Below are 23,395 nucleotides of genomic sequence, written 5' to 3' on the forward strand. Positions count from 1 at the left end.
GGAGGGGTGGAAAATAGAGCTTCTTGATAATTTCTACTTCCACTGATACTGAAAAAGTTGGCAAAGAGGCCTGGCAGCCTGCTGTGTAAGAGGAGGTTTCAAAGGGTCTTTGCAAAGGAGGTGCTATGTTTGAAAATAGAAGGGTCGCCTGCTTCAGGGCAGGATCATTTGGTAGAAACTAAGTCTCCGTGCATTTTTAGTGGTAGTGTGTGTTCAAGGAAGTCATCCAAAAACCTCCAAGGATGAATCTAAGACTGATCAGAGGAGAACTGCTATTTGCTGTTATTGCTCTGGATCCTGTCCCTGGCTCAGGGCTACATACAGAGAAGAACTTGGATGTACTCAGAGAATACAAATAAGAGTTCTTGAAAACATTCCACTAACTGAACCTACATCTCAATAATCAAAAGACAATGGACAGGACACACAGACAAAACAGAGAAAGGGAATATTGTTGCTTCACTTGGTTTTGTCAAAGCATTGGGATATAAGTTTCCTGACATTGCACCCCTTCAGTGCTCTAAGAAGGCTGAAAAACAAATGGAGGATGAGGAGATGACTCAGTCAGTCAAGCACTTGCCTTGGAAGCAGGGAACCTGAGCTCAAGCCCCAGAATCCATTATTAAAACATGAAATAAAAAATTAAAAAGTAGATGGCACCCAAGAAACAACATCTAAAGTTGTTTTTTTCATTCTCCACATGTGCACATACCTGAGTGCCCATGCACATTACACACACACACACACACACACACACACACACACACAGGAAAGGTAATTTTTGAGTAAGGGTTTTTCCTGAGAGGACCAACCATAACTGAAATCAGAGACATGCTAAGATTTCAGTCTGGTCAACAAACAAAAGCAAAATCCAAGGCTTGGGACTGAACCAAGTTTCCTGTTGAAAGAACATGAAACCAGGGAAGTGTTCCATTCAAAAGTGAAAAAAAGAACATTTTAAATACACACACACACACACACACACACACACAGGAAGCTCACAAGGATACAGGGTTCCTAACACCTGCAATAACTTACCATGATCTTGAACTTCTGACCCAGAAAAGGGTGAACTGTTTCCAGAATAAACTGTGTGCCAAACTGGTATACTTCTTACTACATTCTCTGCATAGGACCAGCTGTGGCAGGTCCTCTTAGGGATACTGCCTGACTCAAAATGTACTCACTGGGCACACAGTATGTTTCCTTAAATTTAGTTCTTAAATATCAACTAAGGAGTATACATGACCTGGACCTAAGCCCTCTGCAGACATGTAGCCGATGGGCAGCTCAGTCTCCATATGCAGTACCTGTTGAGTGGAGGAGGCACTGTTTCTAATGGACTCTATTGCCTGCTTTTGGATCACTTCCCCCTGGTAGAGATGCCTTGCCTGGCCTCACGGGATGAGGATATGCTCAGTCCTGATGTGACTTGATATGCTGGAGAAGGTTGATATGAGGGGAGGAGGGCCTCACCTTTTCTGGGGGAAATGGAGAAAGAAAGGGGGCAGACAGGAGAGGATGGAGGAGTAGGAGTCACCCTCGGGATGTAAAGTAAATACATTGAAATAAAAAAAGAAAAATAGTTTTTTATGGTCAATCATTTTCATAATGACAACTAGACCTTCCCTAGAGATGATATGGCTTTGTTATTTGATGCCATTTTTTATATAAAAAAGCACCATTGACTAGTAACATAAACTGTCATTGTGCCTTGGATTGTTATAGATGCCTGCAGGAGGCTGAGGAGCCAGATGCTGGCTAACAAAGCTGAACGGGACTGCACATATGAGAAGTGGCATGAACTCATTTATGACCTGAGAAGTGACCAGGATGCTGGAGTTCATTTCACAGCCCTACCTGCCACTCACTGGCTGGAGACCTCCAGCAGCTTTCATCAACCCTTAGTTCCCCATTTCATCATGGATAAGATAGACCCAACATTCCATACAGCATTCCAATCATGCTGCTCTATGGAGAGGGAATGAGTTGTCTAATGCTGTAGTGATACAAAGCACTGAAAAAAATGTATAAAGGAAGATGGCATTTATTTCTCCTTCACCTGCTTAACAGATGTAGTACCTGTTGTAGTGGTGTTACAACATGTGGATAAAGCAGTCTTGGGCATTGCAAAGCATCGAACTGTGAAACTATCCACACTGTTAGGTTTGCTGTCTAGGAACAGAGTAGTGCCACGTGAGTCACAGGTCCAGATGAAAGGCTCTACTTTGAGCCACAGGTGAGGCCGGCCTTCATTTGCCTTCGTGCTCCTTGTAGATCTCCAGGAGCTCTTGCACATCATCAGGGGACCCCATGATGACTGGTGCCCTCTGGTGGATGTCAGTGGGAATAATGTCTAATATGGCTTCCTTCCCTGTGGTGGCAACTCCGCCTGCCTTCTCCATGATAAAAGCCATGGGATTACACTCATACAGCAGCCTTAGCTGGAAAAAAAAAAAAAAAAAAAAAAACAAGACCAGAGACCAAGGTCTTCAGGCAGAAGGTGTTACCATTGGGGGTTAGGGAGTTTGTTCTATTGTAAAGCTCTGCAGAGCTACTGAGAGTTTCCATGGTAACTCATCCTCTCTCCCTCCTCCCTCCCTTTTCCCTTTCTCCCCCTCCCTCTCCTCTTTCCTTCTGAATTAGGAACATTCCCTTGTGTCTCAGAATGCATCTGAGACAAAAATCATTAGCTATTTGGTTGAATAAAACCATTCATGGAACCAGAGCTAACCAGGCACCTGACACAAACATGAGGCAGACCACCTGGTTTTGGGACAGAATGACATTTTTGCAGCACTAACAGGTCCCAACCCTTTACAGCCGAAGACCGGACTTAATGAGTGATTCCATATGTGCTGGACTGGCTCAGTCTGTTCTAAAAGCATTTTTAAAAATCCAGGGTGGTGTCTGGCTGCAGACATCTGGAAGGCAGACTGGCTACTCCAAACAGTGTGCTATTATCTAAAGCCCTGTACATTCCTCTGGAAAAGCTCCTAAGGCTTCAGAGCTGGGGGGGGGTCTGCCATATATCTTGGTGCTTGCATTTGAATATTAATTTTTTATTGCATACATTTTCATGCAGTTGCCTGTGGAGCAGACTGACTGTGCTAGTGTTTCCTAACTCTGTTTCCACCTGGGAATCAGGGCCAGACTTGAAAACCTGAAAAAGGAGGTGGCACCTCCATATTTCTATCAAAGAAAAAGAAGTGAGTCACTTGAAGAAAGTACAATAAAGCAAGCTGGCTGTATTCTTCTGTACTGAAACAGCAAGACAGGTATGCTAAGAAGAAAGAAAAATTCTTTCTGGGAAGCAGACACCACGAGCCATGAACAGACCCATCAGTCTCAACCCCTGACATTCTAAGGGTACTGCTCCTTCATATAAACAAGAGGTACTGAAGGTGTAGGTCAGTTGCTAAGAGTGCTTGTCTGGCAAACACAAAGCCCTGAATTTGATCCTTATTACTGTGTAAAACCTAGCATGATGGTTCACACCACCCAGCCTTTGAGAGGTGGAGGGAGGAGGATCAGGAGTTCAAAGGCACCCTTGGTGACGTAGAAAGTGCAAAACTCTCCTGGGCCATGTGAAACTATCACACACACACAAAGGTGGGGAAGAGGACAGAATATCTGAAAAGGAAGTGTTTTGTCACCTTGCATGAAGAAGCAAAGAATCTCCCCTAGCCAGCACTAGAAGTCACACCAGCCTTGTGACTTACTGGGAACTGGGCCATAATATAGCCAGCAGTCAGTAGAAAAAATCCACCTGGAAGCTCTGGATTTCCCCACAGCCTTGTCCCTCGTCAGATATCACTTTCCAAGTAACAAATGCCAACCTCATTAGCTACATCTATTTTACACATTTTGGGAGCCATCAAAGCAGACCTCTCTCAGCAATGCATATTTTATTTGCTCTCTTGGTAATGAGATAGGACTATTTCATTTTTCTCTATGAATGGAACTATTCTGTCTAAGCCCAAACCGGTGCCCCATGGAAACTCTGAGCACTTTTAGTCTCCTGCTGGAGCTCCATTAATTCTCTTATGCCATAGCTTTAGAAGGGCCCCCGTGGGACGTTTTCACATTTAGTTGATACAGTCTGAGCCTTGCCTCAAATCAAGAGACTATGTCACCGACTTTTAGCAACCACAGGAGAGTTCATCAGCTCTGTGACCCTTCTTTTAAATGAAGTCAAGTCCTGCAGGCTGGAAATAAAGCCCACTGCTTCTTACCTACTTCCTTGGGGGTATTACATACCTTTCCACTGGGGCTTCTTTTGTTGGCAGGGTATATAAAGATCCCTCCATATACCAGAGTGCGGTGAACATCAGCCACCATGGACCCCACATACCGGGCACCATAGGGAGCTGAATTATCCTACAATGTTAAGAACAGCAAAAAATTAGGGTTGTGGAAGATAAAAGGTGTTCTCTTGATGTCCCAGATACTTATTCTGTTCCACAGTCATTTACCAAGTATCTTATAAAATGCTCGCTTAGAGCTAAGCTAAGACATGAAAGGAAAATCCCATTCCAGAGAAGGAAAGCTTTGGGGACATGGCCTTCTGTATATCTCCCAGCAGGTCACATTCTGGCAATAGCCCCAAGGAGAGTGTGGTTGGTTCCAGCTGTGGGGTTGGTATAGGCAATATGAAATTTTAACCTGGAGATAGACAAGAATTTTGTCAAGCTAAAGAACTGGGCAGGTACAGTTATCTGTTCTGTGGAAAAATACCTTGAACAAGCAAGGGTGTAACAGCATAGAAGTAGTGCTGTTGCCACAGGGCCTGCTGGCATGCGTGTGTACAGGGGTTTTGCTTGGGAAAGGAGAGAAAACTATGCTACAGAGAAATCCTGAGGCCTGCTTTGAGGATCCTGGATGCCATGTGGGATTCATCCTCAGAAAAAAACAGCAATGATAAGGCAAAATCAGGCACCCCTATGGAGCCTCTGGCCAATGAGCTAGTCATCATCTTCACATTCACCAACTAGTAACCTCTGCAGTGAGATACTAAAGTGACACTGTCCAGTGTGTGTGTGTGTGTGTGTGTGGTGTGCATGCAGGTATGTATGCATGTTTGCATGTGCATGGGTTTGTGGGAATGTGTATGCATGTGGAAGCCAAAGGTTGATGTCTGGTGTCTTCCTCCATCACTCTCCACCTTGGAGACTGAGACAGGGTTTTCACATAACCCCAGAGCTTGCTGTTTTGGTGGACTTCATTTACTGCTTGCTCAGGAGATCCCATCTCTGCCTCCCACACTGATATTACAGCAGGCCTCCTGTAAGCTGATCCTGGCAGACCAATCTCTTGTCCCCAAACTTGCACCAAGCAGTTTACCCACTGAGCCATCTCCCCCGCCTGACACTGACCATCTTGATACAACAGACAGAAATCCATCAAAGCATAGACCTGAAAGAACAGATCTCAAGTAGTAGGTGCTTGGGTGACAGGAGGCCCAGAAAGAGGAATGTTTTGTTGTTGTAAAGGAGATAATAAGTAAAGCTATTTGACTTTATTGCCCAGATATTGTTATTCTGGGAGATAAAAACTGAATAACATTGATTTTGATGTCTCTGTGAAAGCATCCCACCCCTAGCCCCTAGGCTCAATGGTTCACCTCTCTCTCCTTTCATCTCCAGGATAATTCACATCAGTGGATTTTTCTCATAAAGCAAGAGTGAGTCCCAGATGAAGTCTAGGCCCTTCTCAATGATAAGTGTCCCTTTTGCTCTCAAGAACACTCTGCCCAAAGCTAACATCATAGCAGTCCCACCTCCTACTCACTCACTGGAGGAAACTTTTTCCTCTGGATATACTCAGTGATGGCAGGGTCAAAGTCCTTGGCATAGCCCTCATTAATGCTGTAGATGTTACCTTTCTTCTTAATCTTCACATCTCTGTCCACCAGGATGAATTCTCCAATGGCCTTTGAAATAAGGAAGAAAGGTAGACAGGTGATCAGAAAGCTCCCTGAGGCATGAGCAAAGCATGGCCTGTGACCACACCTTATCTGTGTGCACGATCATTACAAAGGTCCAGTGGCAATAAGAATGGAAGGAGTAAGAGAGTCCAATGTCAACAGAGTGATACAGAGTTTAAGTGTGCAAAACAAAACAAGAAATAAAACTTACAAGGCCAGATATGGGAGAGCACAATTGTAATCCAATACTATAGAGGTTGAGGCAAGAGAGTTGGGACCTTAAGTCAACCGGGGCCTCTGCCTCCAATATCATAGATGGTAGATGGACTCATGAGGCCCCACCCTTCATGAAAGACCACTGTCAGTTAATGTTCCTAAGAAGAAGGCCATTTTTTTTATTGTCATGGTCATTGATGGGTTGCTCATGCCTCTATAAACAGTCCCTGCCCATGCCTATTTAAACTCAGTCTCAGACACACACACACACACACACACACACACACACACACACACACAAGGAAATATGCAAGTAATAGAGGACTGGCTAGGAAGAAAAGTTTCAATGGAAGAGAGTAAAGAGAAAGAACTTAGATGATGAAACTGACCAAAATCCATTATATACATGTGTGAAGTTGTCAAAAATGAAAAAAAAAAAAAAAACATTAAGACACAGGGATAAAGTATGTAAAATAGAACACCAAGAGAATGCTAACAATAATTAAATAAATGTGAGACTAAGACTCCTTCCTGAAGATACAGAGGGATGGTGAGGCTAGGCAGGGGTGGGGAGAAGAAGGAATTGCCCAAAGCCCCAGGATGCATCACTGGGAGTGAGTTTCTAGTTTCTTTTTCACTTTTGTGCTTTTTGGTTTCTATTTCTAAAAACTGGGGCCATAAACTTATAGGAATGTTTTTGTATAGTCAGGAAGACAAAATAAGTATCTCCACCTGAAACATCTGGAAAAGAGTATCTCACAGCAGGCAACTAGAGCTGCCTGCAGAGCTCAGGCAGCCATGCTCACTAGGCAGCCCTCTTGGTACCCAGTCTGAGCACCCAGTGTCTCTCACATATGGAGACAGGAGCTATAAATGTTCATTAAAAGCTGAATCCCTCCCAGAGACTCATACTCCAACCAAGTACCATGCATGGAGATAACCTAGAACCCCTGAACAGATATAGCCCATGGCAGTTTAGTGTCCAAGTGGGTTCCATAGTAATGGGAACAGGGACTGCCTCTGACATAATCTGATTGGCCTGCTCTTTGATCACCTCCCCCTGAGGGGGGAGCAGCCTTACCAGGCCACAGAAGATGACAATGCAGCCACTCCTGATGAGATCTGATAGACTAAGATCAGAAGGAAGGAGAGGAGGACCTCCCTATCAGTGGACTTCGGAAAGGGTATGCGTGAAGGGGAAGGGAGGGTGGGATCAGGAGGGGAGGATGGAAGGCCTTGTGAGGGGCTACAAAGTGAATAAAATGTAATTAATTAAAAAAATCCCATTATGAGGGCTGGAAAGAAAGAAAGAAAGAAAGAAAGAAAGAAAGAAAGAAAGAAAGAAAGAAAGAAAGAAAGAAAGAAAGAAAAGAAAAGAAAAAGCTGAAGCCTACCCACTTGTAGCTACCAGCTTGTTTCAGCCATCAGCTTGTCCTTCAAGGGAGACACAAGGAAGTGTCCTTTCCCAGGGGTAACCTTGCCTCCATCAGGCCAAAAGGAGTAAGCAAAAGAGTTTAAATTAAATGGAGCCCTGGCAGTCAGCAAGGGAGCATTCCAGCTGCTGAGCTGATCCAGAAATATCTGGATCTGGGGAGGGAGGAGGGAAAGAGGTTCCCCAGTACCCATAAGCCCACCCTTCCCAAGCCTGAAATCTACATGCAGTCAAGAGACTGAATTTTTTTCCTATATGTCTGTCAACTCAGAAGTAAAAGAGAGGGTACTAACTAGGAGCTCATCCAGGGAACTGGACAATCTGAACAGATGGCATGTGGGCAAAAATCACTGTTTTCAGAAGCTGTACCCTTCTCTCAGATTAAACTTTGCTCTCAGCCTGCCCTATTTTCTCCTGGGCCTCATGCAGAGATTTCTGCCTGTGCTGTCACCCTCCTCTCCTGTCTGTTTATTAACTAAGTACCCATGCTCCCAGAGAGGGGAAAGTGCAGTTTTGTTAAGCATGCACAGGTCAAAGGTGGAGGCCATGTTCTGACTTACAGCAGTTTGCCACATCCCCCAAGAGATCTCCCAAGAGAGAACTGACCTCTCACAGAAGATACTATTGTGTGTTTTGTACCTTGTGTGTATGGTTTTTTTTATTGTTGTTGTTGTTTATTTTGTTTTGTTTTTAAAGAAAAATGAAAAAGGAGGGAAAAAACCATCCATGGACAGATGGTTCAGCACTTGCTTGTCTTCCAGAGGACTTGGGATCAGTTCTCAGAACCCATGTTGGATGGCACACACACACACACACACACACACACCATGTACAAGCTTAAAGCTGCCAGTTAATGTCTCACCGGATCCAGCATGAAGCAGTTGACACCACTCTCTATGGCAAGGACCAACATGGTGGCACTGCCATAGAGTGCATAGCCAGCTGCCACCAGGTCCCGGCCTGGCTGCAGAGCATATGCCTCAGAAGGCTCACTGGAAGTTTTCTAAAGCAAAAGAGAAGACAAAACATGTTTTCATTTTGTTCTGCAGTCCTTTTTATCCTGTTCAGCAGGGTATTCCTCTAATGCAATGGTACTCAACCTTCCCAATGCCATGATCTTTTAACACAGTTCCTCATGCTGTAGTGACCCCCAACTATAAAATTACCTTTGCTGCTATTCATAACCATAATTTTGGTACTATTATGATTCATATATAAATATCTGATAGGAGACCCATAAGGGGTCACAACCCACAGGTTGAGAACCACTGTTCTAACGCCAGTACCTGGCCTCCTGGGGATTGCTTTCTTCCACACAACAGTAGCTTTCCTGAAAGACCCTCAGCTTCCTGCATCAGGTTCTTTCTTTCCAATCAACATGCCCTTAACATCTTCCTAATTTGATATTCCCTCATGTGTCTATTATCACTTCCAAAAAGCAATGCACTTTCTCAACAGCTCCACTAATTAACCTGATTATAGGCACCAGTGTCTTTCACCTGCCTTTTCCATCTCTATTTAATCTCAAATTAGCACAGGGCTACAGGGCCGAGCATCTCATGGGGAAATCAATTCTGTGAGCTTCTCTCAAATGAAACACACTCACAGAGCAGTGCAGTCAGTTATTCCCACATCAAAGAAATTCTCAGAGATACAGTTTGCGGCATCTCTCTGAAGTCATTAGGGGACAGGCTAGATGCTGCTGAGATTTTCCCCCATAACCCAGAGTTAGAGGACATTGTAAAGCTGGTTTCACAGAACCTAAGAGGGGATGGAGGATACCAGAGGCTGGGGTTGTTGAGAAAAAGAAAAAAAAAATTGTTTTGTTTTGTTAGTTTGTTTCTGTAAGGCCTTTTCCTTACAAGAGCAAGTAACCATTCCTTTTAAAGTTCCATTTGTAGTTATAGGAACCAGATAATCTTTTCAGATGCTGCCAGTTACCAGACTAGAGAGAGGTGAATCTCTTATGTGAGATTTGTTTGGTTCTGTTTCCAATATTGATTAAAAAGAACTTCTTTAAAAGCTTTTGAGTTAAAGAAGAAAACAGTGAGGCAGGTTGGGCTGGTTTGGGAAAGGTATGACTATATTTGCTTTGTCATCTTTTAAAATCTCAGCTTCTTTGTAAGAGTGGGATATGGTTGAAAGGGTGAAATGGCCTCTCTTTCTACCAGCGTTTCACTACTTATTTCATATCTTAGCGGGTTTGCAGGCCTTTTTTGCACAGTAGATGCAGGGCCATGACACCTTACAATGAATCTCTTCGAGCCCCACAGCTTTACACTCCACATTACTTTCTGGTCAAAACCAGGGACCTTGTACACTCTGCTTTACCTTTTTGTATATGCCAAAAATTGTTCCGATGGAAACAAGGCAATCGATGTTGGATGAGCCATCAAGGGGATCAAAACAGACAATATATTTGCCCTAGGCAAAGAAAACAAAATTTAATACAGTCTTATTTATTTACACTCTATTGGGAGGTATGAGAAATGGAGGAATAGACAGACAAGTAAATCACTAGGCAGAGAAAATATCATTTAGAATAGACATAGAGAAGTAGTAGAAAACAGCTAATTAAATCATTACTTTTCTACATCACTGAAATAACCGAATCATATTTGGTTTCAGAGTGTCCTGGCAGCCAAAGAAAAAAAGAGAAACAAAATTAATCATTTGTTTCTTTTTATCTTAAAGGCAAAGAAATAATGCCCCAGAGGATGGGAAGACATTCCTATCACTTAGATCTGTAAGATGTTTGTCACCCACCTTTGATAGAGGCCACTCAAAATTGTGCACAATTTTGTTGTACACAAATTTCTCAACAATATCCCTGATACCACTCTTAAAAGAAATGGTCCTCTGTGTGGTAGAAGCAAAGCTCCATATCTTCAGAGCACATTGAACAAGTTTTTCCAAGCTCTGTCAGTGACGCTACGATGAGAATGTGCAAGGCCACACTTTTAACATTTGCACCATTAAGTTTTGTAAGTTCAACAAATTGGAGAAGTTTTTCAGAGGAGCCAGTCTACAAACTCATTACTGGAAATTTTCCATCTTCAATTTGGCTTCTTTAGATATGGAGCAGGTGTTTAATGTTCTCCCCACATTCAGGGGACTCCCTGACTGTCTGTTCTCAACAGTTCATCTCCATGGATGCATGAAACTGCAGACTGAAAAATGAGACAGCAGCCACTGTGAGAGTGTGTCACAGCAGGGGTGGGGCATGCTGGAGAACTGGCCAATGCTGCAGAGAAGATCCTGTGGCATGTAGTGGTGTCTTAGAAGGGCTGTAGAACAGGTCACTCTGGGCTGGCTCCTACCCCTTACTAAAGTCAACATAACCAGAATCTTTAATCTGATTTTCTTCCCCAGTTCTACTCTTCTATGCTCCCAATTCACCTTGATCAGGGAAAGAAAATAAGTATAACTGCTTCTAATCTCAGATTTGTTTTACTAGTTGCCATTGTCTTACAGGAGCCAAATAAACTCTGTTTGGTAACATGCCATGCTCCAAATTCCTGGGCCTCCCTGCGGGGCTAAACTTTTCCCCAGCAGTTTGTCATTGAGCCCTCCAGCATGCTGGTGTGGCGCTGGATGCTGGTGACCACACCTGTTCTCTGCCCTCACAAAGTAATCAGATCTTCAGAGAACCCAGGGATGGAAAGTGGAGGCAGGTGCTTGGCAGTGGGTCTAACATGAAGGCTAGAGACTAGTCATAATGAAGAGCCAATGAGCAAAAGGCAGGCTTTGACACACCTAAACACAGCAGCAACCACTTAGGAATGGAGACATAGCCTGGAGAGATGGGAAGAGCAGGATCCACAGAGCCTCTGGAACCAAGTTCAGAGGAGAGATTTGTCATGGTAGGAAGGCAGAACAGAAGGGATCTTGGTAATCCCTAGGAATCTAGCTTGGAAATCTAGCCACAAAGAAAAATGGCTATATGCTAGCCTTTAGCAATGTAAAGATAGACCTACCCTCTTCTCAGGCTCTACTATAATGGCATTGGTGTCTTCTTCAGACACAAGAACACAGGTAGAATAGGACGACTTCAGCATATTGATAACCAGGTCATTGGACAGGATGTCGAGCTTCTTCACTTGATCTCCAGTCACATTGGTTGAACCAGCGATGCCATAGCTAGAGGGAAGAAAGCCACAGAAAATAACCGAAGGCTACCTGAACTTCACCACCACAAATGGACCTGGAAGGAAGGAAAGCAGACATGCCAGGTATGCCTGATTCCAGAAAGACAAAGCAGGAAAGGTGGCCTTGCCTGGAGGGGCTGTCAGGGGGGAGCAGGGACACTGATCGGAAGACTCAGTTCCAGTCCTGAGCACACATATGCTGCTGGTCAGATTCATGTTTCCCAATTTTTTTCCATTATATCGTCCCTACTAAGCCTTTTTAAACAATCTTCCTCACTCTGCCATGAAATGCACATATTAATAACATCAACAGAGCACTGCCCTGTTTCCACAGTATGTGTTTAGTACTATGTCTGTGCTTTATACGAACGAGATAGGATTTTTATGTTATTCTGTGCACAAACCAAAGTTTGTCCCCACATGTGGAAGTTTAATGCATCAGTTGAAAACAAACAAGAATGCTTGAGTTGGAGTGAGCCGGTGTAGGAGGTAACCCAGAGAACACTGGGGCTTCATAACAGAAATGATCCTGAAAAAAAAAAAAAAAGACCAGTAACTGGCCTCACAGTTCATATTTACAGAGGCGAAGATCAGATGCCAATGCCGGTGGACTTCACACAGATGGGCAGAGTGGTTGGCAGTGAGCTGTCCCCTCTAACTCCCAACTTCTCTTAATGATCTTCAGTCTCTGGGTAGAGTCAGTCCCCCAGTGTGGAAAGACTGAGAAGCTTCAGTTCTTTCTTTGTGTGCTATCTGCATGTCAATCATTGCAGAATTCCCAGAACCCTAAGAACTTCATCCAAAATGCAGCCTGGCTTGTTTGAATTGGTGGGGGTGGGAGGCAAGGTGTGGACCATACAGGCTGGAGATACAGGAAGGAGGCACAGAACACAGAGTAGATGTGAAGGTTCAGCCACAGAGTTGGAAGTGTAGGGGCACAGGGTACCTTGAGATTTCTATTGTGTTTCCTAGAAACTGGTTGTCATTGCTTCCATGTCTGATTGATTCACCTGTTGTGTTTTTGTTTTTGTTTTCTCTTTTAGACAAGGTCTTTTGTAGGCCAAGTGGCCTTGAACTCCCCATATAACAGAACATAGTCTTGAACTTCTGATCCTCCTGCTTCTATCTCCACACCCAAACTATAAAAAATCCAGGACTTTGTACATGATACACAAGCACTCACCCAACTATGCTACTGCCCCAGCCCCTTGCTTCAACTGTTGAAAACATATCCTCTTCCCCCAAACCTAAATTGCTTCTGTATGTCTGGGCAAAGCACAGGCCACTCTAGAAATGACCAACAAAATGCCTGGTTGGTCCATTTGTCATCGTCAACCACAGTCGCTGTCTCTCCCTTCTAGACTAGAAAACAGCGTCTAGCCCCTCCAGCTGTTCTCGTCTGCCTTGCCACTCCTGCTTTGCTAAGCCCAAGCAGCCCATATACTGGCAGCCTGTCTCTGGCTTTGGGCCTCTTCCTACACTATCTTTCTGAACTCAACTGTGAAGCTCACACTGGTGAAAGGGAGTGTTTAGACACATGCTGGAAATTACCACCCCTAGCACTTAGTCTTCGCTGGCCCCACAGTGACAGTTTTTCTCCCTCTAGCTTGAGGTTGCCACCCTCATGGCCACTGTTGATTCAGATGGGAAACAGTACCTTCAAGCAGAAGCAGGAAAGACACCAACCATAGGCCCCTGTGCAAACCTCAGCTCTGTGAGTCCCTCTCTTCTTGCATGTGCACAGAGGGAATGGCATCACCCATATGAGGCTGCCATGAGAACACACGCACACACGCGCGCACACTCACTCACACTCACACACACACACACACACACACACACACACGAGAGGGGGGGGAAGAGGTGGTGCTCCTCACAGTCCTTGGTACCTCAGGGATACAGGTTAATGAGAACAGTTCTGGGAAACCTGAGAAGTGGGAGCAGAGAGCCCCAGGCAGAGTATTGGGGTATTCCAGACAGGCACCATTGTTTGTCACAACACAACCATGTGAAGAACCTGAAGCAGTACTGAGCTCCCAATGACAGAGATGGAAGGTTATAAACACAGTGCCAGTTTTGACAAGAACCCTTTTGTCTATCTTATTCATGGATGACACCCATGGCTAGAGTCCCTGGAAGAGGAAGAAATCACAGGTGAGACCAAAGAAGCCAGTGTGAAGGGGAGGGGGCGGCTTGCCACCTCTTACTGGGCCCCAACCCTTAAAAGTCTCAGCACTTCTCAACACAACCAGCATCTGGAACTAGGCTCCTGGCAGGGCTCATGCTCCCTTGAAGCTTACTCCACAGCAAGGGGAGTTTGTGGGAAGGATGGACCTCCTTCCCATGGGCCTTAGTCCTACCTGTTTACCCCAGTGCCTTTTATGTAAAAGTCTAAGCCTTCCTAAAACCTACAGATAATTCCATGGGGACCTACTATGCTAGGGTAACATTGCTGAACAAGGCAGACCAGGCCCCAGGCCTTGGGGAGCTTAATATTGCAGTGAGGAGAGCCAAACAAGAAAATGGCTATTACCAAATAAGTGCAGTTGTGAGAGAGGGACTGATGTCTAGTAGCAGAGTGGGTAATTAATCTACAGGGTTAGGAAAGCACTCAATGCCAGTCTTCAAACTGCATGAAACTTAGAGTAGTTGATTTCTTCATTGTTTGGGAGGGAGTTGTTATTATTGTTTGTTTTTGTTTTTGTTTTTCTTTTTGTTTTAAGAATGAGAAGATACCCAAAATCCCTAAAGAAGCCTGAACAGGTCCACAATGACTGCGAAGCAAAGGTACATAAGCAGCTGCAAGGAGATAATCTGGTTTTCTGCTTCTCCAGAAGAAAAGAGCTATGTGCTATGTAAACATCTGTAAAACTTTTGAGTTCTTTTTCCCATGATCCAGGATCCAGGAAGTACTTGGTTCATGAGATGCAGTAAAGATGCATTCAGCTGATTTTCCTGAGCTTTCAGCCTCAACGTTTGACCAAATGTAAATAACATGAGACCTACATCTTGCCCTGGGCTATGAAATGTTACAGTGTTGACAGTAGAGTGGCATGATAGGTCAAGCTCATAGTTTACACTGGCTCCAAGATCTTAAGAGGGTTTTACCCTGGGGTCACAGAGAAGTCAGCATGCAGGAAGCCAAGGGTCATGGAGGCTTGCTGCCAGCCTGTGATGAGAGTCTTGCAGTCCAAATAACACTCCACAGGACTGAGCAGTGTGGAGCGTGTGGCTCTGCACTTCAGGTCAAGGTAGCAGAGAGCAGGAGAGCACTTAGCTGGCTTTCTTTTTAGTCCACTCAGGCCCTGGCCCACAGGATAGAGCCAACTATATCCCACCCCAGGTAACCCACACACTCTGAAATGTGCCTCACCAGTAACCTACAATTCTAGATCCAGTTGGGCTGAAAATGAAAATTAGCCATCACACACATGGAGTGCATATTCTCTACACAACTCCAGATCTACACACTTTCATCCTATTCTCTAGAAACCACCCACCTTTACAGGCTGCAGGCCATTCTTCCTTAAAACCTGAAAGGATGGAGTGGCAGGGTTCTCCACTCCATATCCTGTGGAAAGTGGTGAAGCCTGCCAATGGAAGCAACAACATGCATGGCTCGTGAGCCTCTGTTGGACCCACTGAACCAGGACTTGGAGAAGGGATTGGCTGTGTTCTCTTAACCAAAGCTTCAGGCAGACTTCAGGAGGACTCGCAGGGGGAGCTTCCACAGCAGCATTTGTGAGCAGGGGGGATGGCTTCAATTGCCATTGGAGGAATGAAGCCCCTCACACACCACCTGGCTCGCTTTTGGTTCTCTGGGACCAGAACAAGGTGGAAATGGAGTTTTCCTGACCACAGAAACTTTGCCTGGGGCCAGCTGGACCCTGCTACCAATGAGAGACACAGGAGCACAGAGACCCCAGCAAGGCACATTTGTCTAGGGTCAGCCCTTTCTGCGGCCCCCAGTGGAACTGAAGTGAGTAGCAGTTGCTTCTATGGGACCTAGGCTCTGCTCCCCAGGAAGCTTGTCCTAATGGGTGTTACTTCAGGAAAGAAAGGCAACATCTCAAGCTGCACCCCAGCTCTCTTTTGTTGGATCTCAAAGGAGAACTGTAAACATGGTAGGTATGAAAGGGGAAATGGTTTGAGGGCCCCCTTGGGGAGCAGTGGGCAAAAAGCAGAGGAGAGGGGTGCCTGTCCAGGCCTGAGCACCACTGGCCACTAATGTGGGCAGTAGAACTTGAATGCCCAACCCAGCTACAGCCAACCTGCCTGCAAACTAGGACCTGGAACCCTGAGCCAGGGGTGCCAAGCTCATTATAGTGCTCTCAGACCTGTGTGGATTATAGCTGGCATTTAGACAAGGCCTGGGGTTGTGCTCAGATGTAGAGAGCTTTAGCATACAGAAGCCTCTGAGTTCAAGAACCAGAACATTTGCACACATCTCAGTCAGAGTTAAGACTCCCAAAACTAGAAAAATGACCAATATGACACAGTGACTTATCTATTTCGAAATCTCTGTGTTGTGTCTTGATTGGCTGGGCCAGCCTGAGAATCACTCTCTCTACCCAGGCCTCTTCCTGGGAACGTGGCAGCCTCCTTTGTTTATGGTGAGGTCTGATGCTAGAGCTGGAGTTCAGAGGTACAAGGAAACTGAGGGTACTTGCTAAAGGAACTGACCTTACACAGAAGGGGCACACATGAGAATATACAGTGCTTGCTCCTAAACAAAAGAGTATTTCTTTCGACTCAGATCCTTAACTGCAGGAGAAAAACCAATGTGCAGCAAGTGCTCAATAAACACATTTTGAATGAATGAATTCAGAAAGGGATACAGGGTTCCAAGAACTCTAAACTCGGGGGTATAAGTAATACTTCCCTTCCTAACTCTGCCATCTGACCCTCATCCACTACAAAGCTACTATACATGAGCATACCCCACAATCAAAGTGTGCCTCCTGGGCAGGGGAGATGGATCAGTGAGCACGCATTCACACACAGACACAGACACAATAAATAAGATGGTAAAAAGAGTACCTTTCGCACAAACTTGTGCAGGTAAGGACAGTGGCTTTTTCCTCCCACCAGATTGTCAGAAGAACACAGAAAGTGACAGCCAAAGCCACCAGCTGGAACTCTAGACAACCAAGATTTCAAATCCCAGCTCCACTACATGCTTAGGAGCCCTGTGCAAGTCACTTGACTCCTCTGGCCTCTTGTTCTACAACTATAACATGGGAATTCAGACAATCAGCTTCATGGTGAATAGGGAGAGCAGACATTGAGTTGATAAGGGTCAAAAGCTCTAAGTAATGCCCATGTATAGACAGACATTTCAAAAGTATTACCATTCTACCCCACCCCTAGTTTTGTCAACATTAGCACATCCATGCTAAAAGGCAAGATGGGTCCTTAGAAAGAAGTCAGCAGCAGGAAAACCTGGGTTCAGAGTGTCTATGTTCCTCCTACCAAGTATGTGATCCCTGTCCATTAGTCCACATTCTCTGGCTAAGCTCATCCTTACAAACAGCCAGAAACTGGGAGTGTGACACTACTGGTCTACAGATATGTACCTTGGCATGTCTGACTCCCTTAAATGGAAGCCAAGGTTGTTGTAAACAGATCCCCAGAGCATTCACTAAGCAGGTGTTTGTTGCCATTTCTAAGATGTTAAACACAGGACTGTCAGCACAAGTAAATGGCACGAAGAAAAAAAATAGCTCCTTTGAGGTACTGTGACTTCACTTCCATTCTATTTAAATTAGCTGGCTTTCAGCTCAGGAAGTTAGAGTGAAGAAAGTGTGTGGTCAAGAGTTGAGCCCTTGACCTTCTGCTGTTAGACTTCCTGAAACACAACGTGCTCCTTCTGGAATCCACACACTAAAACTAGCACTGAGAATTGCTTTGTATATCTCATCTTTTATTTTTATTGTCAACTCAAAATTTTACTGAAAATCTTAAAGATATAAAAACTACTTTAATTAATAAAAACGTAATTCCTTAGAGTGTCAGTTAATTTTCTCAATATGTTTAAATATTTGGAAATTTGAAGTATTAAGTACTTTATGAAAAGTTTCCATGTGATTTCTAGCATGCCAGGAGCTGCTCCTTGGGTATGAAGCCTCTGGCATTTTATAGGCAGATTTAAGATGTTCACAGGAGAAGGAAAGCCTTTAACCACTTTGATTTTTGATTTTTTTCTTTACTTTTTGAGGTTCTCTTGCATGTATACAACAAAATATGGCTATATTTACGCCCATCAGCTCTTCGACAGTCCCCACACACTCCTTCTGACTTCATGTCTTTTTTTTATTATTATCCTCTAGTCTAGTTGTTAGTGCTGTGCCCACATGGCCATGAGTGTGGGGCATCCACTAGGTCAGGGGAATTCTACAGTCCTACATTCTCCAAATATAACAAGTCTCTCTTCTCTAACAGATATCCATGGCCAAAAACTCCTCTGTAAGGGGCAGGGGAAGAGATCTGTGCTGGAATTTTGATGGATCCTGTGTGAGTCTTGTGGAGGGAACCATAGCAGCTGTGGGTTCATTGTTTCAATAGCTAAGTCATGTCCAGGAGATAGCTCTACACAGCACCCCTCCCCATCTTCTGGCTTTTACCCCAAGCCTGGGTGGTAGGAGAATACAGATGCTCTTCCTCTCAGCAGTTTGCCCAGTTATGCATCTCTCCACCAACTGCTGCCAAAAGAAGCTTCTTTGACCATGGCTGAGAGAAGCCCAGGTGAAATTGGGGGAGTGTGTCTTATGTAGCCTAGGCTTGCTAAGTATCCCAGAGTGACCTTGAACTTCTGATCCTCAGGACTGGAACCAGGACTGCCACAGGATGGAGAAGCCCTGTATGACATCCTTGACTTTCTGATAGGTAGGCTGTTTCCCTCCTTCCAGCATCCACACCAGAGCCATGAATGGCAGCATCTTTGGCAGTATGCAAGAGGCCCACTCTGGTTTCCAGAACACCCCACCATGTACAAAGGAAGGAAGATTATAGTTTGAGCCTTATCACTAAAGTCCTAGGTAACCCCACCTCCACCCTCCTAGTGATTGATCCAGTGTCAAATCACCAACCATTTACTCATTGGGAAAAATCCAACGATTACTTCAGGAACACACGGAAGAGGTGCCAACCAACCTCTTCCAGGGACACAAACCTAACCCTGGCTTTTGCTCACACAGGTTGGAGATGGACAGATGTCAGGGTATAGGGCCAGCTCTGACTTTGCCCTGGAATGAGATTTGCAGTGCACTCATGTCATATAGTGCAGATAAACCAAGAAACAACATGGGAATCTGCTATTGTTCTCAGCAGTTTTGTGCAATAATTTCTGCAAATGTGAAGACAAGCATAAGGACACATTAGCTGACCCACCATTCCAAACTTCAGACTGAATTTCTTTATTGTTTTCTTGTGTCAAACGATGAAGAAGATTTCATCTATAAAAAAGAAATGTTTCAATAAATAAATAAACAGAATGTTTCTGGGGAACTAGAGAGCCACATGAGCAAAGTTTCTGAAGTCAGTCCCTAAAACCCATGTTTTAAAAAGCAGATCATGTTAGGACACAATTGTAATCTCAATACAGGGGAGGCAGAGACAGGCAGATCCCAGGGGCTCACTGGGCAGCTTGCCTAGCCTAACCAGTAAGTGAACCCTGTCTCAACAAACAAGGCAGACAGACAACCTCTGAGAAACAACAGCAAAGGTTTGGCCCTACCCCCACACATACATACACCTTTTCTAGATGTTATAGCCTGGACTGTATTTTAGCTGATATAACAGAATCAAAGCAAAACAGAATGAAAGCAAAGCACAAAGAAAACAGTTTGCAAAAGAAATAAACAAAAGTCTCCAGGAAAGCAAAGATGGCATTTGTATGTGATTAGTAAGTCCCTCCATCTTCACCCAACCCTCTGAGGTTGAAGAACTTTCCTCTTATAAGAGAGGAAACCGAGGCTCTCAAAGGTGTTTCATCACCCATCCACCCATACCACCACCTAATTTAAATGACAGCCCCAGAAATTTAAGCCAAGCTTTTTCTCTCTGAAATGGGCTCTTGGGTTCGACATGCGCCTGCTTTTCTAAACCCAGACCTAATGTTCTCTTCCTCTTCCTCTCTGCCTCAATGCAAATGTGCCAATTTCAGTGGCCTAGATGCTCCCAGACTATAACTCTGTGTTTCTACAACAGCCTAAGCCAAAGCTTCCAAAATGTCACACACACACACACTCATCCACCCACCCCACGCCCGCCCCAAACTATTCTTCAGCTTCAAGTCTACTTCTCATTGGAATTCCATTTGGAGTTTTGTGTTGCTTTGGTTTTTGGCAGCATGATCCTACTCTCATCTGTTAGAACAAGCTCTTTGAGGATACCCCTCATTGCCTTTAGAATCCAATCCACATTTCACATTTACCAGGGCCTTCCCCTGTCCTCTCTGCTACTATAGCTCTGCTTACTCCATCTTTTCCACCCATTTTCTATGCCTTCTATTCCAATCCCACACTTCTAGCCTTCCCTTCCCCAGAACCTGATCTGGGCTATATGAGCTGATGCCTCAAGACAGCATATCCTATCATAACCTATCATATCATATCATTAGGAGCAATAAAAATGGCTACAGTAGCAGCATAGAGGTTGACTGAGACAGAGGACCAGCATGAGCCATAATTACATCTCTGCTGATTCCTTGTGAGACATCAGGATGAAACCTGTTTTGGTGGGGTTCTTGCAGATTTGCAACCATCTCATTCCTCTGGGTGAATGCTCTTCCAGGGCCAAGTGGCAGGGCCAAGAGCCTTAATAAGCTCTTTACAGGTACACTGGTTCGTCTTCATCAAACACATCAAAGCCCAAAGGAGCATAATTTAAAGTGCTGTCTGGAGATCATATCTGGCTGCTAGTGGTATGACTGCATGTACTATGTAAATAGTCATCACATGCTTCCTGTCCCACAAGAATCCAACTTCTTTCCCTCAGTTATGCACATAGCCAGCATCAACACCTATTCTACTACTGTAATGACCATAGTAAGGACTTACATGCCCCAAAACTACAGAAGGATTCCATCACTCATGAGGTATCTGCTCAGGGAAACACCATGCCACAGGTTAAAAGAAGGCAGTAGATGTCACTGGTCAGAGACTGTTCATTATAGAACTGGAGAAAAACATACATTTAGTCCCATTTTATTTGCTAGTTACATAGGAATATATAAATGTATGTTCATATGGACATTTACACGAGCATAAAAAGTGTCTGAGAAAATAACCAAGAAAAATTAGCAGTGGGTACTCCAGGGATTTTGCATGAATGTAGGGCAGGGGTCTCCTTTTCCTTCCTATCTTTTGAATGTCTTGGTGTTTATCAATGGGTGCAGCTCCTTAATGAATATGTGATAACATTTTTAAAACTGGTGCCCTGACCATCTAGTCTATTATACACATTCTCTTCTGAATTAGCACCTTCCACTTAACTTCCATTATCTGAGGTTAGTTAAGAAGGTTGACATCTCAAGGCAGATTTGGGGTTTCTAAGTCCCTCTAGGGTTGTGACAAGTACAGGTGCATTTTAAAAAAATGACAACTTTTAAAAGAAATGCCAATTGCTTTCTCTCACAAAGCCTCCAGGTCCTCAGAGAATTAAATCGGTAAGCTGTAAATTTAATTTTAAGTGAGACTTTACCTTGTTTTGTTTGTTTGTTTTTTGTTTTTTTTTTTTTTTTGGTTTTTTTTTGGTTTTTTTGTTTTTTTTTTGGCTGAAAGTTTCCTTAGCATCAAGAACAGAACTGTGAAGGAGTCGCTGCCTCTAACATACCTTTTCCTATTACTCTAGCAAGGCCTGGCATTACTTGGCATCCGAAAGCAAATGCTGCATTCTTAAGAATCATGTCAACCAAGCCACACAGTAGGATCAGAGTTTCCAGAAATAAATGCATCACAACAGATAAATAAACCAGGCCACATTGTTGGAAGAGTACTTAAAACTGCATATCAAAGGACTTTATGTTCAAATTAGCTACAAGCCTCGCATATCATTTCCACATTGTTCCTAAGTATGAGAAATATTAAGAAAGCTGTGTGGAGACCAGTTAGATAGCAAACATGTGCTCAGACCAGAACAAAGTAAAAAAAGGGGGGGGTGTAGTTTACAAAAACAAGGTGCTCTGAGACTCCATATTTCTTCATTTTCTCCAACCTATAGTACAAACTGAAGATCAGAGCATTAAAATCACATACCAGGCTAGGTTTGGTGGTGTCTGTATTTCTATGAGTTCAAGGTTAGCCTGGCCTACACATAGTGAGTTCCAAGACAGTGAGACCCCATCTCAAAAACTAAATAATAAACAGCATCACCATCATCATCTGCCACAAGAGAACTGGAAAGGCAGGGTCTCAGACTCTTTATTGTCCCCAAAGAAGGGTCTGCCTAACAAGACCCCCAGATGGTTCCGGGGAAGGAGATATATCTCCATGGTTCTATTAAAAGCAGTCTACAACTTCTGCCCTGTTTTTGAGCTCTTCACCAATTGGGCAAGATCTACTTGCGGCATTAATGCAAATAGGTTTTGATTCTCACATGGTGAATCTGCAGCTAGCCCCAGAAAGAGGGACCACCCACGGTACTGTGTGCCCAGCCTGCTTCCCTGGAAACCTGCTTGCTCCCAGACTGAGATAGTCTTAGCCAGACCTGCCTAGTTAAAGATGATACTGGATTAGAAACTGAACTTGGGACTGCAATTCCAAAGAGAATAATGGAGGTTAAAAGAGAAATGGGGAGGAAGGTGTGGGTGTTAGCACTTTCTCTCTGAGGCCCAGGTGGGCAGCTGGTAAGTCATCTACTTTTACCATGAAGCTGGGAGAGCGACAAGCAGAGTTCTTGAGAAGAGACCAGGGCAGTTGTGCACCTGGGAGACAGCCCGCCGAGGGGGACAGTTCCATCACCAGGAGAAAGGGGAATGAGAGTTTGTGTGCACCAGGGCAAGAGACTGCACTCTCAGGTGTCAGACTGAAGGCTACCAGCAGGGTTCCAGAGAGGTAGCCCCCAAGGCATTCTAAGAGACAGGACACTGGCCTGAAGCCTAACTCACAGCTGTGCGATGCCCGCCTTGCGCACCGCGGACGAGATGGCTTTGACCGCGGTGCAGAGCGAGTTCAGCAGCTGGGTCATCTCGCCAGTGCCCTTAGCCTTCCTGCCCTCCTCCAGGACGAAGCGGGTCAGGGTGACGATATCCGTGTCGAAGGGCGCCTTCTCCGTCATTGCTGGGCGCAGGTGCTGGCTGCAGGTGAAGGCAGGTGGGGAACGCAGGTGGTGATCACAGCAGGAGGACTGAAGGCTGCCGAGTGTCTGCAGAAGCTCAAAGAACTTGAGTACTGGGGGTGCCTCTGATCGTCTAGTCTCCGCCCCCTGTCCCAGGAAATACCTCCTTGCTCCCTTCCTCCACCCAACCGCCAGGGCCAACCCTTCTGCCCGCGAGCCAGAGATCCTCCTAGCCTCTCCCTCCCTCCATTCCATGCACTCTCCCCTACATGCCACGCTGTCTCCGCCACTTCCTCTTCTGCTGCTCTGTGCAGCTTGCCTCTGGGCTACCTGAAGGACGGTCTCCTTCCGTCCCTGCAACAACTTGCCAGAGCGGAAGGCGTGGTGGACTTTTCC

General features: G+C 44.8%; 1 protein-coding gene across 2 annotated transcripts; it reads right to left on the reverse strand.

Annotated features, from left to right (window-relative positions):
* Positions 1–2,031: 2,031 nt before the first annotated feature.
* LOC110563520 (fructose-1,6-bisphosphatase 1) lies at positions 2,032–23,395 on the reverse strand. 2 transcript variants are annotated; one of them, XM_021660612.2, is made up of 8 exons: positions 23,269–23,395; positions 22,830–23,086; positions 11,552–11,714; positions 9,906–9,998; positions 8,437–8,577; positions 5,795–5,932; positions 4,261–4,380; positions 2,032–2,444 (listed from the first exon to the last, which is right to left on the reverse strand). In XM_021660612.2, the coding sequence occupies exons 2-8, from the start codon at positions 22,997–22,999 to the stop codon at positions 2,253–2,255; spliced, it is 1,017 nt and encodes a 338-aa protein (XP_021516287.1). In that variant the 5' UTR covers positions 23,000–23,086; positions 23,269–23,395; the 3' UTR covers positions 2,032–2,252. The 2 variants fall into 2 exon arrangements, with proteins under 2 accessions (XP_021516287.1, XP_021516286.1); XM_021660611.2 differs by lacking the exon at positions 23,269–23,395 and having other exon boundaries at positions 22,830–23,231.

Source organism: Meriones unguiculatus, chromosome 3 (assembly GCF_030254825.1).
Source record: "Meriones unguiculatus strain TT.TT164.6M chromosome 3, Bangor_MerUng_6.1, whole genome shotgun sequence".
Lineage (NCBI taxonomy): Eukaryota > Metazoa > Chordata > Mammalia > Rodentia > Muridae > Meriones > Meriones unguiculatus.